The sequence below is a fragment of the Artibeus jamaicensis genome, unplaced genomic scaffold (genome assembly GCF_021234435.1).
Source record: "Artibeus jamaicensis isolate MK-2021 breed Jamaican fruit bat unplaced genomic scaffold, CSHL_Jam_final contig_392, whole genome shotgun sequence".
Taxonomy (NCBI): Eukaryota; Metazoa; Chordata; class Mammalia; order Chiroptera; family Phyllostomidae; genus Artibeus; species Artibeus jamaicensis.
In genome coordinates, this window is record NW_026521815.1 from 25,286 (window position 1) to 37,173 (window position 11,888).

General features: G+C 52.7%; 1 protein-coding gene across 1 annotated transcript; it reads right to left on the minus strand.

Moving 5' to 3' along the window:
* Positions 1 to 1,340: 1,340 nt before the first annotated feature.
* LOC128627431 (uncharacterized) lies at positions 1,341 to 11,604 on the minus strand. The gene is made up of 5 exons (XM_053665249.1): positions 11,532 to 11,604; positions 11,225 to 11,455; positions 4,481 to 4,654; positions 3,661 to 3,905; positions 1,341 to 1,693 (listed from the first exon to the last, which is right to left on the minus strand). The coding sequence occupies exons 1-5, from the start codon at positions 11,602 to 11,604 to the stop codon at positions 1,373 to 1,375; spliced, it is 1,044 nt and encodes a 347-aa protein (XP_053521224.1). The 3' UTR covers positions 1,341 to 1,372.
* Between the last annotated feature and the right edge of the window lie 284 nt (positions 11,605 to 11,888).

Consider the following 11,888-nt stretch of genomic DNA (forward strand, 5'->3'; position numbering starts at 1 on the left):
GCACATAAGCTCCTGCTCCTACTGCTGTAGAGCCTATAATGCCTATGGTAGCTATTATGGGGATCAGGAGCGGGTTCTTTTTTACTCACCTAGGTGGCTCTAGCAAGAAGGTGGGATTCCCTCCACAGAGGTACACTTGCGGGATAATATATGCACTAACACATAGGGTAGGACCGGTAGGAATCAGGCATTTAAATATTTCTTGGGTATAAATGAACCATACTCCTTCAGGAGCCCTGGGAAACTGGGGATCACTACTCTGGTTGATAGTGATATGGACTTGATTTAAACAATAACTGCTATAGTCAGAAGAGGTGAGATTATAGTCTTCTAATATGTAGCAGGTCCCATTTCCATGGAACTCAGCTAAGGTTAATGTCCCATCTTCTTCACAGCTCTCTACAGCTGAGATTGGTACTGTGTTTAATGTTATCCCTGAGGTGTTTATCTTTATTTCTACATAAAAGGGAGACCTGGGGCTCAAACATAACCAGCAAGATTCAGTGACTTCTGGCCGGGTCTCATTTAGGAAGGGGAAGACTTTATCTAGTAGTTCATAGGTGGACCCTCCTTCCTGCGGTCTATGCTCATCCTTTGGAGACTATGGCGCTTCCCTTGTAGGTAAAGGAGCTGGGCTAGTTCTTCCTTCCTCCGTTGGGAAAGGTGTTAGGGACAGATTCCCTGGGGGTGGTACCCTACTGGGCGGGTTGGCGGGTCTAGGAGGTCGGGGTGGCAGCCCCTCCTAAACCCCTCAGCAGTGGCCTGTTCCCAACAGGTAGCCTTTTAACTGTAATGAAGGCTCCTGGGTCAGTTTCTCCACTTATGTAAAGTCTTATTCCCCAGGTACGGCCTTTTATCCAGTCGGGGTCGTCGGGTTTTAGGACAGTTATGGTGGTAGGGTTACAGTTGTCTTTTTTGCAGTCCTCAGGTTTGGGTGTCTTTCTTTCCCTAAGGAGGGTTATGTGCTTATCTGCCCCTCCTCCTGGCGTCCAGCCCATTGCGAGGGTTTCACAACCCCATGCTTTACAATAGAATTCTCTAAACCCTCCACACCTGGGCTTTGTTTTGCTAGTGGTCTCGGGGCACCCGTATGAATTAACGAACCACAGGCCGTAATTCTTGGCTAAGTTTTCGCAAGCGGAGAATAGGACTTGCCTTGGGCGGGGGACGAGGGTGTTCATAACGGGTATGGCCGCCTGGGAGTCACAGAACCGATCATCAAAAAACTTAGAGAAATCAGTCTTTAGGGAAACCGGAGCACCTCCCCACGTATAGTTGGTAGCAATCACAGTACCATCAGCAGTCCTGATCAGCACCCATTCTTGGATCCTAAACCCCCTTCCCAGTAGGGGGCCTAGGACTACTAGGATTGTCAGGATTTGGAGAACTTTACCCGTAAGGGTTCCCCTGGAACTGGCTGCACACTCCATTTTTCACTCTCGTCAGGTGTTGGGGCCGGCTTGATGTGGGCAAGATGTATCCAGTAGGGTTTTTCTGCCACTCGCACAGCTGAAGGTGTGCTCAACAGTACCTGGTACGGCCCAATCCAGCGGGGCTCCAGACTCCCCCTTCGATGATTCAGGATCCACACCCACTGTCCAGGCTCCGGAGCTTCTGCTCCTTGTTCTCTAGGATATCTCTCCTGCTGGAGAGCTCTCACCTCACGGCGGATGTTCTGCAAAGCCTGCAAGAACTTGAGGAAGTTAGAGTTAGTTAGTTCTAATTCCTCAGCAGTGAGTTTGGGAACTAGAGGAATAGGTTGTCCAAACATAATTTCATAGGGTGCCCAAGTCTTAACGTAAGGGGTACACCTCACCCTGAAGAGGGCGAAAGGGAGTAGCTCAACCCAGTTCCTGCCGGTCTCTTCTTTTAACTTTATTAAAGTTTCTTTCAGGGTTCTATTCATTCTTTCTACTTGGCCTGAACTTTGGGGCCTATATATACAATGTAGTTTCCAGTTAATTCCTAGCCTCGCGGCAAGTTCTTGTGAAACCTTGGATACAAAAGCGGGCCCATTGTCTGATCCTATGGCTAGAGGTATTCTATACCTAGGGATAATTTCTCTTAATAGTTTACAAACTGTGGACGCAGTCTCACCTCTGGTAGGAAAGGCTTCTACCCACCCAGAGTAAGTGTCTACTAGTACCAAGAGGTATCTGTATCTGGACGTGCCCTTTGTCATTTCAGTGAAATCTAGTTCTCATAATTTTCTAGGAAATTTCTCTCTATATCTAATAAGTGGAGGCAATTTCTTACTTTGGGCGTTAACCTTGGCACAAGCCTGACACCTAGCGGTTATTGAATGAACTGCATCCCTAAATCCTAGCCCTAGGTAATATTTCCTGACTAGCTTGTCTAGCTTGTTTTGACCTAAGTGGGTACTGGTGTGAATGTCTTGTATCACCTTCCCTAACACTCCCTGGGGTAAAAATATCCTCGAATCTGGCAAAACAATCCACCCAGCTTGGTTTTTGTTCTCTCTTAACTTTTCTCCGAGTTGTTCTTCCTCAGCAGTGTAGTGAGGGGACGGTGGAAGGTTTGGATGAGGAAGCAGTGGCAGCACACTCCCTCTTTGCGCGGCTGCTTCTCTCGCGGCTGCGTCTGCAAGGTTATTTCCTCTAATGATTGGCGTCTCGCCCCGCTGATGCCCTCTGCAGTGGATTATGGCCACCTTAGCAGGGAGCCAAATGGCATCGAGAAGGGCCAAAATTTCTTGTTTTTAATGTCCTTGCCTCCTGCAGTCAGGAGGCCCCTTTCTTTATATATTGCCCCATGTATGTGGGCCGTGGCAAAGGCATATCGGCTGTCAGTGTAAATGTTTACAACCTTACCTTCAGCCATCCTCAGGGCCTGAGTCAGTCCGATTAACTCAGCCTTCTGTGCCAAAGTTCCAGCAGGCAATGCCTGCTTCCACAATACCTCAGTCTCAGTGGCCACTGCCACCCCAGCAAGGCGTTGTCCATCTTGAACATAGCTGCTCCCATCGGTGTAGAGGGTGAGATCTGGCTTCTCATATGCCTGGTCCCTCATGTCTGGCCGAGACCCAGGTACTGCATCCAGCGCATGGGAGCAATCATGGATAATGGTGGGGTCTGGGGCTGGTAGTAAGGTGGCTGGGTTTAACGCCGTTGTTTTCAAAAACATTACGGCTGGAGGATTTAACAGCTGAGCCTGGTACTGGGTAAGCCGTGCATTTGACAGCCCCCTGTCAGGCGGGGCTCTCAATATCTGTTCCAAATAATGTTCTCCAATTATCTGAATATCTTGTCCTAGAGTTAGTTTACTGGCTTCTTTCACCAGCACAGAAGTTGCGGCTAATGCCCGTAGGCAGGCCGGCCAACCCGAGGCCACGGGGTCTAATTTCTTGGATAGATAGGCCACAGGTCTCCTCCAGGGCCCTAATTCTTGCCTTAGTACCCCGAGGGCTACTCCCCCCTTCTCAGCCACAAAGAGCTAAAAGGGCTTAGTCAGGTCAGGCAGGGCCAGTGCGGGGGCCGTGGTCAGGGCCTCCTTTAATGCTTGGAAGGCCTGCCTCTCTTTCTGTGTCCATGTGAAAAAGTCCTCCTTTCCTCTGGTTAATTCATGGAGAGGCCGGGCTAACTCCGCAAAGCCCAGTATCCAGAGCCTGCAATATCCCACGGCCCCCAGAAATTCCCGTACCTGCCTCTTGTTGGTGGGCTCAGGAATCTGCATCACGGCCTGAATCCGTTGGCTGGACAGCATCCTTTGTCCGCCCTGCAGATTATAGCCCAGATAACTCACGGTCTGTCTGGCAATCTGGGCCTTCTTAGCAGACACTCGGTACCCCTTCTCCTCTAGCTCTCGCAGAAGGTCTTTCGTCGCAGTTTCACATTCATTCGGACTCGTGGCCGCGATGAGCAGGTCATCTACATACTGCAAGAGCACTACGGAGGGGTGAGAGGTGCGGAAAGGTTGCAAGTCCTTGCCTAAGGCTTCACTAAATATAGTGGGAGAGTTCTTATAACCCTGCGGCAGGCGGGTCCAGGTGTATTGCCCAATTAGTCCATTTTCTGGATCACCCCACTCAAATGCGAAAATCTCCTGGCTTTTTGGCGCCAGTGGGATACAAAAGAAAGCGTCTTTCAAGTCTAGTACTGAGTAGTAGACATGGGTCGGGGGCAGTGAGCTCAACAAGGGTGTACGGGTTAGGCACAGTGGGGTGAATAGTTTCTACTTGGGCATTCACTTCCCTTAAGTCCTGCACGGGCCGATAATCTTGGGTCCCGGGTTTCTGGACTGGTAGTAAGGGCGTGTTCCAGGGTGACTGGCATTCCCTCAAGATGCCTGCCTCCAGGAGGCGCTTGAGGTGCCGGGCTATGCCCTGCCTAGCCCGAGCTGGGACGGGATACTGTCGCACCCTGACCGGGCTGGTGCGCTGCCAGCCCTGGCGGGTTGGTCTCTGCCCAGACCCCAGGTATCTCAGAAAGCAGGTCTTGTGGGACATCATCCCCCTCCTTACCTTCGAGGAGGGCTGCGAGCAAGTACTCCTCTGAGATTGGCACGGTTACCTCTAGCCGGACCCCAGGCTTAGCTTCTGCTGGGCCTTCTCCACCCGGCTGGTCGCTCCCTCGGAAGGTAATAGTGGCCTGAAGTTTTTGCAGTAAATCTCTCCCAAGCAAGGGGTAAGGGCAATCTGGGATGATTAGGAAGGAGTGAGTAATAGTGCCTGAACCCAAGTTCGTTATCCGGGCCGTGGTCCACGGATATGCTTCTTCTTTACCTGTTGCCCCTACTATCTTAGTTTTTGCTTTCTGTACTTTTCCTTGTGGCTGCTTTAGGACAGAAAAGGTGGCTCCCGTGTCGACGAGGAAGTTTATTGGTTTCCCCTCAACATCTAAAGTGACCATGGGCTCTTGGGAGCCTACAGAGATGGAGCCGGGCCCCTTCAGTCCAAGGTTTGGAGCAGCACAGCAGGTCCCGCCTCCTGCTCCATCTTCTTAGCCTGTAACTTAGGGCACTCTCGTTTCCAATGGCCTTTCTCCTTGCAGAATGCACACTGGTCTTTGTCTAATGGCTGCCTCTGATTTCTGTGTCTCTTTTCCCCTTTCTGATTCTTGGGAGGGGGTTTTTGGGCTGCAATCAGGATTTTTGCAACTTCTTTTGCCCTCCCTATTTCTGGGTCATCCCTGTTCACATACACTTTCTGGGCGATCTCTACTAATTTACTGATTTTTTTTCAAACTTTTTTATTTTTTGTAACTTCTTTCTAATATCTGGGGCAGCCTGGGTTACGAAGGCAATATTCAGCAGCCTCCTATTCTCTGGAGCTCTTGGGTCAAGTGGGGTGTAGACTCTATAAGCTTCCATAAGTCTCTCTAAAAACGCCGCAGGGGACTCTTCCCTTCCTTGAATTATCTCACTAGTTTTGCTAAAATTTGTTGGTTTCCTAGATGCCGCCTTTAGTCCTCTAAGTAGAGCCCGGCGGTACTGGAGGAGCGCCTCCCTTCCTCCACTCGAGTTTGGGTCCCAATTAGGGGGCTCCTCGGGTAGAATATCCTGCACCTCCCGCCTCCCATATGCTGTCTCTCCCTCCTCCCCCATCACCGCCTTCGCAGCCTCCCTCATTATCCTATCCCGTTCTTCCGAGGTAAAAAGGGTCTGCAAAACCTGCTGACAATCATCCCACGTGGGCTGACGAGTTCTGAAAATAGTTTCCAGCAAGGAAATCAGCCCCTGCGGCTTTTCTGAGAACGGAGGGTTTTGATGTTTCCAATTGTATAAATCACTGGTGGAAAAGGGGACATAAATCAGCCGGGGTGGTGCCCGCGGGGGTGCATCTGGCGCTGGTGGTACTTCTCTAAGGGGTAAGATGTCGGCGCCGCCCTGGGGCGGTGCCTCCCCCCCCCCACCTACTTCCTCCCCTTGTGTGCGGAGGACTCTGCACTCCTCCCCCAGGGGTGGTGTCGGGCTGAGGATGAGAGTAGGGTGGCGGTGCCGAAGGGGAAACTAAGAGATCCTCAGAGTCCCCTTGCAAGACGGGGTAAAGCCTTGGCCCCTCTTTTTCCGGTGGCGTCTGCTGCTGCGAGCGTCCCGGGGCCCCTCTAGGCCTGTTGCCTCCGCCTCGGGGTGCCGCCAGACACACTGCCCGTCTTCCCCTCCGCCCGTTACTCTGGCACCGCCGTATCCCGGGCGGTCAGTTGCACAATGTCCACCCAGACATCAATATATACCATTTGATCGGGGTGGGGCACCCGGTACACTACCCCTCTGACGGCGAACAGAAAGGGCAAATCAAAGGTTCCCTCGGAGGGCCACCCAACACCGAAAGTCGGCCACTCCAGTTCACTGAAGGTCCGGAGGATTTCAGGATCGGGTGGCGGTCCGCCATAACCCTGCGCTCGCTTCTGAAAATCAGAAAAATTATTTAATAGGCAATCGAGGGGTGACCCGGGCACGGATCCACTCTGGCCCATCCTGATGCGCTGGACGACCTTGGGGATTTCAGAGACAAGAACGGTAACAACCAAGACCAACAGAAAACACACAAGCAAGCACAATCTCTTATCACACACAGGCGAACCGCGGTTCTCAGGCATACGTCACCCAGCGCGGTGCAGCGCGAAACCGAAACCAGATGCGACCGTCACGGGAGCCTAGCTCCGTCTCCGCCTATCACCTCGAGGCTTAAAAGGTCTAGACCACCGAAACCAAATGAGGATCCTCCCAGAACTTACCGGGCCGGCCGCTCTTTCAGTTCCTGGAGGAAACCTCCCTCCCGGGAAGTGGATCTCGCTGGGGCCTCCAAATGTTGTATTCGAAGAGCGAGTAAACAGATGTCCAGACACTTAGAGCTTAAGATGTTATTTATTGGCCAAAAGCTTTACCTGCGCAGGGGCGGACTTCCCCAACTGTGACCGAAGTCACGTGGCTACTCAGAGCTACAACATGGAAGCCGCGCCTGGCTTACAGACTAGAGGGCTTATATAGGATTAGCAGAGCAAGCAAGCTGTTTCCAAAAGCAGAGTTGGCAGTTAGCCATTGGCAACCTCCTTATCTCCTGGGTATTCATTGGCTCTCCTCACTCTGTTGCAGGGTAAAAATTTTAACTTTCTGCCTATTCTTCTTCTTTTCCTTATTTGGTCTTTATGCTGAGCCCACCGTTTGCCCTTTCCTTCCTGGAACATAAAGCTCTAAACAACTGTTCCCTTGGGGAATGTCACTCTTGCAATAACATCATGTTCACATCCTGTCAGTAAATTTCCACTTGTCAGTCTACTACAAAAATAAGTAAATAAAAGCTCAAAGGCAAACAACTTGGAGAAAGCCAATTTCTCCTCCATTTAGAGGAAGAGAAATACAAGTCGCAGAACCGGACCCTACGTTTTCGGTAGCCCTGCCACCAAAGGGAGCAACCCCGACCCAAGAAGGGACCGCCCATTTGTTCTCGGGAATCGTCCCGTGACTTCCGTCTACACTTTTTTTAAGAAGGTTGGGCGGGGGAGCGGTAAGCAGATCACTGCATGGTGCCACACTGCCCCCTGCTGACCGAAGAAACCGCACGCCACCGACCGCGGCACAAAAGTGTCCCGTCTGCCGCTCCCCACTGAAGGGCCCCTCCTGACACCCGTGGTCGTGAAAGCTGTGAACCCGCCCAGCCCCGATTGGGCCCTTTCTCCAGTCCCGCCCTCAGAATGGGGTACTGGCAGGAAGTCCCACCCCTAAAGGGAAGCACCGGAAGACAGGACTTCCCGCTGATTGCCCGTTTGTGGGCCCGCGCGTGGGTCCCAGTGCGCTCGCTGCCAGTCTCCTAGCCAGTGGGTATTGTACTACAGGTTGTGTTGCAGACCACCTCAGAACCTGGGGCTGAAGGGCCGGGCCGGTGAGGTCCAGCTCCTCTGACCCAACTGCCCCGGCAGCCCCACTACCAGGAACGCGGGACCTTTACCTATACCCTCGCCTTCCTCCCGGTGCACCCACTCGTATCCATCTCTGCAAGAGTTCAATGCCACACACCCCATCCTCCTCTCAGCCCTCATTCCTCCGAACCCGACAGGTGACCTCAAGGTACAGGAGCCCGGCCCAGTCAACCCAGAGAATCTGGATCTTCAAGGAGGTTCTTCGCCCCACAGTATGTTCCCCTGCCCACAATCACGCCCTGGGCATCAGGAGATGCAGCAGTGCCTCTCCATGATGATCCTTTCTAGCACTCCTTCTCTGATCACCTGTGAATGAACACCCTGCCCCGGTCAACCAGGTCACTTCCTCTGATGCCTCTGCTCAGAGAGCCATGGACCTTTAGGGACCTGCAGAGAGGATCCCACAGCCTTCCTCAACAACCACCAGGCCCCTCCTTATCCAGCCTACCCAGAAATATAAACACCACTTCTACCACATCTCTCTGGCTCCTTCCTCCCCCTACCCCACCCCACCCCCCTCCCTGCCTCTATATACACTCTCCTGCTGTGGTCCAATAAGGGACTCAAGCCCACCTGTTTGTGAAAACACTGAAGCACTGAGGCTGGGCATGCCCACTCCTGACTGCAGCCGGCCCTCACCTGTGCTCAGGATCCCATGGCTACCACCCACGCAGGCGCTTGGCTCCTGCACTCATCATTCCTCCTCTCTCCTGACCCCTCGCTGAAGAGGGAGGTGGAGGTAACCAAAAGGGCTACATTGTCACATAACTCTTTGTTCTTTGAAATGGATAAAGACACACAGGCATAGAAAATGGACTTGGTAAATGTGCCACAGGTGCCAGAGCTGTTATCTATGAAGGGCATAAAACGCTCATGGTAGGATCAGAAAATCTGGACAGTAATGTTGGTGGCCTTGAGTAGACCAGTTTGCAGGGGTGTGACGGGGTTGCAAAAGCCTTATTGGCCCTGGCTGGTGTGGCCTAGTGGATTGAGTGCCGGCCTGTGAACTAAGGGGTCACGGGTTCAATGCCTACTCAGGGCACATGCCTGGGTTGCTGGCCACATCCCCAGCTGCGGGTACACAACACGAGATGCAACTGCACATTCATGTTTCTCTCCCTCTCTCTCTCTCCCTTCCCCCTCTCTAAATATAAATAAATAAAATCTCTTTTTTTAAGCCTTATTGAAGGGGACTGAGGAGCAAGACTCCATGTGCAAGGGGGTTGGGTTCCCCCAATTTCGTGGGATAGTGCCGTGTGCTGAGAGCAGGCGATATTTCAGGAGACTACTGCTAAGTGCAAGAGCACAGTCCCTGAGCAGGTGGAAGGCCAGGGATGCCGAGCACAGGTGAGGGCTGGCTGCAGACACCAGGGGCCATGCCCAGGGCCACAGGGGAGAAACAGGGCCATTCCACTTGGGAAGCAGGGGGTAGGCCTACCTCTGTGCTTCTGTGTTCTGCATTCGTTCTTAGGAAAGCTCATTGGATTGCCAGAGGGTTACTAGAGAGGAAGGCAGTGGTGTTGGGTGAAAGTGAGAATCAATGCTCTTCTAGTTAGGGATTTAAGAGAATTAAAGAAAGCTTAAATGGCCACCAATGTTCAAGTGCTCTGCTCTGATACAGGCAGAGATAGGCCTCTTACCAACAGCAGCACGAGAGTGTGGAAAGGGTAGAATGGAGGAAGAGCAGTGTGTCGGAGGGGCAGTTTATAGCCCTGGTGGATGGTGAGGAAGCTATGGGGTCCACACAGGAGGCCCCGTGAGCTCGAAGGCTGTCTAAAGGGAGGCATTGGAGGGGGTGTGCTAGAAGAGCGGGCTATGGTTTTGAGGTGATGACAGAGGAGAATACTACAAACTTAGATCAAGGAGAAGAGAGACCAGAGTGGGGCCCTGCTTCCCTGGTGCCCAGGCAAGAACTTGGGTGTGGGGATGCAGGGTCCAGAGGAAGAGAAGCATGTCCCTGAGGAGGTAGAGGCTCCCTGTTGACCACCTCAGGCTCATGGGCCCACAGGTCGCCTGCATGGTTGCAAAGAATGAGGACCACCTGAGAGTGCATCCCTGGAATAGCTTGTTCAGGACTGAGGATGGGGTGGGGTGGGGTCGGGGTGAAAAGTCTGGAGGAGAGTAAAGAGGGGATAGCTACAGGTGCCTTGGGTGAGTCACCTGGGGAAATCCTGCAACAGTGTGTATCACTGGTCCCACTTGGACATAACAGTTTGCAGCCTGATCTGGGCCTAACACTGCAGTGACACTGGGAGAGAGACTGGCAGAGAAGGCACAGGACTCCAGCGCACATGCCCAGAACCCAACAGTCGCAGGGAGGGCAGCGCCACTTGTGAGAAGCAACTTTGCTGCTCTCCTAGACTTCTGGCTCCTGTTGCAGGTTCCCAGGGCACCAAGGGGGAAGTGGCCTTACTGGGGCCGTTTGGACAGGTTCTTTTCCATTCGCCGAGTGTACGATACTTACAATCTTTAAGACCATGTACACTGTTGAAAAGAGGAATAAATGGAAATCATTCAAGTCCTTTCAAATGATTTTTACAACAGCTACCTCATGTTAAAACCCTGAGTTTCTAAAATAAAAGAGGTTGAAGTCACACCGCAAGATGAATCTCATTGTGTGCGCAGTGCACCCTTACCGGCCGGGAAGACCAATCAAGAAATGTATCACACACTAATTAATAGTGGTCATGGGAGGGTGACCTAAGGGTGGTTTACATCACCTTCTTTTAAATCAGTCCTCCAAATTGTGTACAATGAGGTTTGAGTGGCGGGGTAACTGAAAAGTATGCTGATAAAAGACAACGGGAAGACAGTTCACAGAATCAGAAATTGAAGATACCAAAGATCCAAGACACCCAGTTTTCAGCAGGAACGCCAAAGAATGGAGCAGTTCAGCCACTGGAAGGAAGGGGCCCAGCAGTCAGGAGGCCCAGACCAACGATCTAATATCCCGGAAATGGCTCCAAACACTTTTTTTTCCAGCGCAAAGGGCGGGGTAGAAAAAGCATTCGTGGCTCCACACTGCCACCTGCCGACCACAGAAACTCGGCACCGTCATTCTTGATAGTCAGTGCCTGTTCCCCCCCCCCCCCCGCCACTCCCCGTTTTTCAAAACTAAAACAAGCTCAAAAACACGAGAGAAGAATTTCCGTGACTTCACACCCGACGACCAAGGTGGCCAGAAGAGGCAGGGACGAGCCCAAGGAACCCCCTGACCCACAACACCAGCTCCACCTCCACCTCTCCCTTAGTCCCGCCCACAGAGCCACAGCACCTTAAGGGGACGTTCCTGGTCCCCGGTCCCACACCCCGCCCCGGAAGACTGCAGCTGCCCCGCCGGTAGTTACCTCGGCTACAGGGTTTCTGTCCCTCAGGTGATAGTTTGTAGCCACAACTTGGACTAAACCTGCAGAGACACTCCCACCGAGAAGGTGGGGGAGACAGCCACAGAAGCCCCCCAAGGCTCCAGCGCGCATGCCCACAACCCGCCAATCCCAGCGAGGGCAGCACCAGCTTCTGGGAAGCGACCTGCCCGCACGCCCGGACTTCTGGCTCACGTGGCGGGGTCCCAAGTGGCACTGGGGAACAGGGGAAGAGGCCTTGCTTGGGGCCTTTTGGGCAGGTTCTATTCCTTTTGCCGATGGGAATCGTCACCCCGCTGGACCCCGGCCGCCACTGGGGTCTCAGACTCTGCGTGCAGCCGCAGTGGAAAAGACACAGCTTCCATTCACTGTGTAGCCTTCTGTTTCTCCAGGCAGTAGAGGGCAGTGGCGCACCGTGCGCGCACCGGAGCAGCTCTACCCCGCCCTTTGTGCCGGGAAAAAAAATGACCCTATTCTTTTCCCTGATTGCTGGTTATGCTGTAGGCCGGTGCAGGCTTAGCAGCTACTTTGCTCTGCTTTTTTCAGCAGGTTCCCAGTTAAAACTTGGATTCTACGCACAGAAACGCTTTGCTTTTTGAAATTGCCTTTTCTTCTACGTTGCATCCTAGGTTGCTGCTTAACAACCTGT